We start from the raw sequence: 4,999 nt of genomic DNA, 5'->3' as shown, positions 1-4,999 counted from the left end.
AACATCTCTTAGAGACTCGGGATTTGAGCTTAATATCAAGAGGATGGTTGCCAGATAGAGACTCCGCGAGCTACAGAGGAGTGGGGTGTGGCACACTACCGACTTTCTCCAATGCTTTAAGTTAGAGTTTGCTTTAGCATTGTAGTTAAGGTGTGAGGTGTATAACCCAATGCAATATAAAACTCAATGTGAGAGCTGCATCCTTCATCATAAATGGAGTCTTCAGAGACAGTGTCACTCTTAAAAATCCCATTTGATAATAAAGTGATTGAGATATTCCTTTTCATTTTCCATTTTCTCATCATTGTTCATTCTTTTACATAAATGGTACATACAAAGAGAACAAAAGAAGGCTATCACTGGTATTTGGTGGCACAATGTTTCTTAAAAATCATTATGTATCCTCCCCATCTACTAAATATACAGTATCCTTTAGCTGCAGCTATAATCTAATTAGGTACATTTACTTGTTCTTCAATATTCATGATGCTCCTAGCTTGTACAAGATTACAAGGAATGCAAGTAATGTGAAGAAGATTCACTATTCTGATGAATATCTCCATGCTCAACACCTCCACAAGCACTAACAACTGTTGTATGGATATAATCATCCACCACTAAACCTTCAGCTTGCATTCTGTGCACGAGCTTCAGAGCCTCTCTAGCATGTCCATTCCATGCATAAGCCAAGATCATGGATTCCCAAGAAACCAAATTCCTCTCTGGCATGTTGTCAAAAACTTGGAAAGCATCAGCAACATATCCGCATTTTGAATACATGTATATTAAAGCACTGTTCACAAATACATTAGACGAGGCAGGAGACTTGCTTGCATAGGAATGAATTAACTTTCCAAGCATTGGAGCTTCTAGTTCTGCACAAGCTTTCAAGGCTGATGAGTAAGTATAGGAATTAGGCAACACGCCTTCTTGCATCATTTCTTGCAAAAACTCCAGAGCCTCAAGTTCAAGCCCAAGTCTGGCACAACCAGAGATAATGGCAGTCCAAGAAACAACATCCCTAAATGGCATGTGCTGGAGCACCTTGAAAGCGTAAGAGTATTCTTTACACTTGCAATAGAACCATACCAAAGTGCTTCCTATGTACATGTTCGTATGGATAATACGTTTGATTATCTGTGCATGAACCTCTCTTCCAATAAGCAAAGCTTTAATTGTGCCACAAGCCATCAAGACACTTAAAACTGTCAATTTATTAACATGCATTCTTTTACTCTCCATTGATCGAAACAAGTTTATGGCCTCTTTACCAAACCCATTTCGTGCATATCCTGATATAATACATGTCCAAGTAGCTGTATTTCTAATTCTCATTCCATCAAACACGTCTTTAGAATCCCTCATCAATCCACATTTTGCATACATATCAACTAGGGAAGTTCCTATAAAAACATCACTCTTACAGATATTCTTTATTATGGCACAATGAAGCTGCGTTCCAAATTTCAAAGCTTTATTCTTTCCACAAGCCTTTAGTGCACTACATATAGTATATTCATTAGGAAAGAACCCTTCACCTAGCATTTGTGACAACATTAACATAGCTTCATACCCAAACCCTTGTTGGGAACAGGCAGTGATCATAGTTGTCCAACATATTACATCTCGCTCTGCCATACAATCAAATGCCCGAAATGCACTTGATATTTCACCACATTTTGCATAAAAATGAACAACAGCATTGTCCACAATTAAATTCCTCCATCTGCTTTTCAAAATGCGAGCATGGATTTGTTTCCCCAGCTTTAAATTCACTCTTTTACCACACAAATTCATGATACAGACAAACATCTTACTGTTGGCTGGAACCCCATGTTTAACAGAATCTTGAAATAACTTAAAAGCCTCATCATCCAAGTTACATTTTAAATATCCATCAATAATAGCAGTCCATGTAACCGTATTCTTTTTTGGCATTCCATCAAACACACGACGAGCCCGAACCAACTCAACCAATCTTAAATAACTACAAATCAAATTATTATCAACATAAGTATTTGAATGTCTAAAACATTTCAAGACAATTGCATGTACCCTTCTGACTTCTTCCACATTATAACACAATTGTAGCCAATGAGCTACTAATTCTGGATTGAAGCTTTGATTTTTCTCACCTAAGTCGTCTATCTTCCAGCAGGAAGCATCCGAGGGAGACTTGATAATATCTTGGAAGTTCATATCTGCAGCATTTAGTGCTTCAATGCTTTCAATTTTACAGTCGTAAACTTTTACAGCAGACAAGCACATGTTCCGAAGCTTTGCAAAATCTTGTTACATAAACATATGGTGAAAAAGTACCAGATTAGTTGAATACGCAAGTTTGAACTATAAATTGACTCATTTCTTCAATATTAACATGTTGCAAGTGTTATAAGATCCCTACCTTGCAAGGACATAAAAATCCCTAAGCATATTATCACAATTTATCCTAGGTTAAGGCTATGCTGAACAATGTGTTATAAAAGAACTTTTGGAGAGATGAGAATGAAAATATAATATGATTCTGTGGATGAATTTGATTATAGAAGGCACCAACACTAACTTTACTAATAATAAAGTATTTAAAAACTCTGAACTTAAGAGATATCATTCAGTTCTGTGGCTGACCAAACCAAATACTTAAAAGCAAAATATACTCTTATAAGAATTCAAAGCATTTAGTCTCACCATTTTGTGTTTCAATATTGTCGACAGAAGATTCAGTTATGGTATGAAGATGCATAAAGAATTCTTTTGTGAAATCTCTACGACTCCTTGAAACAATTTCACTAATTTCAGATGGATTCTCTTTGATCATTAGGATAAGTTTATTGTGTCTCTGCAAATCTTCATCTATCTGAAGAAGAGGAGTATTGAATAAATGTGTGAATGACATAAATAACAATTTAAAGGAGTGGCATAATATTTAGACATACAACGTTTCCATTAATGACATTTTTGTTATAGGGGTGGGGGGTAAAAGGTAAGATAGAACTGTGCCAGACGGATTTTAATTAGTAACCAATATCATGAAGACATAGTGATGGGTATAATTTTCAATATCAAATAAGCAATGAAATACCTCTTTAAGCTTCTTTCCAAGCCAGAGCAGTTTGTTCTTCAGCACTGGATTGTCTATGGTATCTGCTTTATCCCGACAGTGTCTAAAGAAATGGGACCTAATATTGCTCCACTTCTTGTTTAAAATTAAAAACTTTCTCCAATCGGTCTCATGCAGCATGAAAGACTCTATTAGCTTGTCACAATCTCTATAGATCATTTCATAGTTATCCAAGAACCCAATGCCATCATCATCATCACAAGAACTATCACCGCAAGAGGCACTAGTACATGAAAATCCTTTACTGATGGGATTCAGCACTGCCCTTGTTTCACGTGCAGTGGCTGGAAAGTAATGCTGCTGATCTGCTAGATCAAGGAAAAAGTTAGCATAATTAGCATAACAGGACTTAGGATCCTCTCATGAAACGAACCATCAATTCAAGTGAGATAAATACAATTATGTTGTAAATACACTATCAGAGTGGGTTACAACTTTCAAGACTAGCTACTTATTTTATTAAAAAGGGTAACTATTTATTTAGTCCTTATAACTTGAGTTCCTACACATGAATGAAAGTTAAGCTTTGGTTCCTGGTGTTAATATCAAACAAGTTACAAGCTAACAATCTCTTTTTTGGCAGACATAACCGTTTTAATATCAAACAAGCTACAAATATCAAAATATTTGGCCACTCAATATTTAAAACAGTTTTGCCAACTATTGCCTTAGAAAAGCAAATAATGCTCTGCTCATTTCCATGCTTGCCATGGTGTTCACGGAGTACAACACTTTTGTATTTGGGATGTTTCCTCCCATCTTTTAGACTTAATCCTTCTCCAGTGAGCTTCAGTTCATTTTGTTTCATTGAACAAAAGCTACGAAATCAAAAATAGAGTTTAAAAAACATAAAATTTTATGTTATCAATACATCTCAACCAGGAAAAGCTAGAATTTATAGACTCTTTAACCACATCACAACAGTTTAAAAAAAAAAAAACAAAAATCAATCTGGGTCTTTCCCTTTGTTTTGTTTGTTAAGTGGCACAAGTCACGACACTGAAGATAAACAAATAAAAAAGAAACTTCCGATATGCTGATTTCACCTTCTAAGTTCTATCCCAAAAACAATATATAACATATAACTCAGAAAACAAAGAAAAGAAGGTGGAGACAAAAAATGGAGTTGAAAAGTAGAGACTGACCTTTGGAAGCAAAAGTGGAGCATGGAAGACGAAGTGAATTTGCAATGAACAAAGAGAAGGGTGGGGACAAATCTTGAGTGGGTTTGTGAGTGTGAAATCTCGGTTGAAAGGAAGAAGACGAATGGAGAATTGCGGTCCGTAAGGGTAACTCCATGTGTCAAAGTACAGGAAGAGATTGTGAGGTTTTGTGGTGGAAGAGTTCTGGGTTATGACACAGTGGTGGTGAAGCAAAATCAAAACTACAAATAAAAATAAAAGGCAGAGGATGAAACATGGAAGAAGTTGAAAAATATCTGAAGGAATTGATTGATACTGCGGGGAGTGAAGTATAAGAGGAAAGGGAACGAACAGAGTTCAGTGAGGGATAAGGGGTCTAATTCCTAGAACCATTTCCCACACAAAGCAACATAAAATTAGTTGATTTAAATTCTTTTTTCAAATTTTGGTTTTTAATTTTCTTACAAGTACTTTTAAACATGTAGCATAGACACTAACCTGATAATGATACGGGGACATGAACACACAAATATGTATATTTTCTAAAATATAAGACACGAGAAAACAAATTTATATATTATATAATTATGAATTACATAAATTGACAATAAAGATTTATATGCACTAAGTATCTTTTAGTTTTTTTTAGAAAACATATATTTTTCATGATTGGTTAAAAATAATTTGTTCCTTATTTTTATTATCATAATAATAATTTATGCAATAAATTTGAGTT

General features: G+C 34.9%; 1 protein-coding gene across 2 annotated transcripts; it reads right to left on the bottom strand.

Annotated features, from left to right (window-relative positions):
* Window positions 1–246: 246 nt before the first annotated feature.
* LOC137810883 (pentatricopeptide repeat-containing protein At4g18520, chloroplastic-like) lies at window positions 247–4,665 on the bottom strand. Of its 2 annotated transcripts, none has more exons than XM_068612369.1 (4): window positions 4,267–4,665; window positions 3,083–3,426; window positions 2,689–2,857; window positions 247–2,288 (listed from the first exon to the last, which is right to left on the bottom strand). In XM_068612369.1, the coding sequence occupies exons 1-4, from the start codon at window positions 4,418–4,420 to the stop codon at window positions 508–510; spliced, it is 2,448 nt and encodes an 815-aa protein (XP_068468470.1). In that variant the 5' UTR covers window positions 4,421–4,665; the 3' UTR covers window positions 247–507. The 2 variants fall into 2 exon arrangements, with proteins under 2 accessions (XP_068468470.1, XP_068468469.1); XM_068612368.1 differs by having other exon boundaries at window positions 3,083–3,429; window positions 4,267–4,663.
* Window positions 4,666–4,999: the final 334 nt, after the last annotated feature.

This window comes from Phaseolus vulgaris, chromosome 2 (assembly GCF_000499845.2).
Source record: "Phaseolus vulgaris cultivar G19833 chromosome 2, P. vulgaris v2.0, whole genome shotgun sequence".
In the NCBI taxonomy this organism is placed as follows: Eukaryota; Viridiplantae; Streptophyta; class Magnoliopsida; order Fabales; family Fabaceae; genus Phaseolus; species Phaseolus vulgaris.
The sequence above is the reverse complement of the archived record's forward strand: the minus strand, read 5'-3'. Positions and strand labels throughout refer to the sequence as shown.

Coding starts and splice junctions, on each gene's coding strand:
- LOC137810883 (XM_068612368.1), bottom strand. CDS start 4,420: ATGGAGTTACCCTTACGGACCGCAATTCTCCATTCGTCTTCTTCCTTT. Junction 3,430..4,266: donor CTCCACTTTTGCTTCCAAAG/GTCAGTCTCTAC, acceptor TCCTTGATCTAG/CAGATCAGCAGCATTACTTT. Junction 2,289..2,688: donor CAATATTGAAACACAAAATG/GTGAGACTAAAT, acceptor TTATGTAACAAG/ATTTTGCAAAGCTTCGGAAC.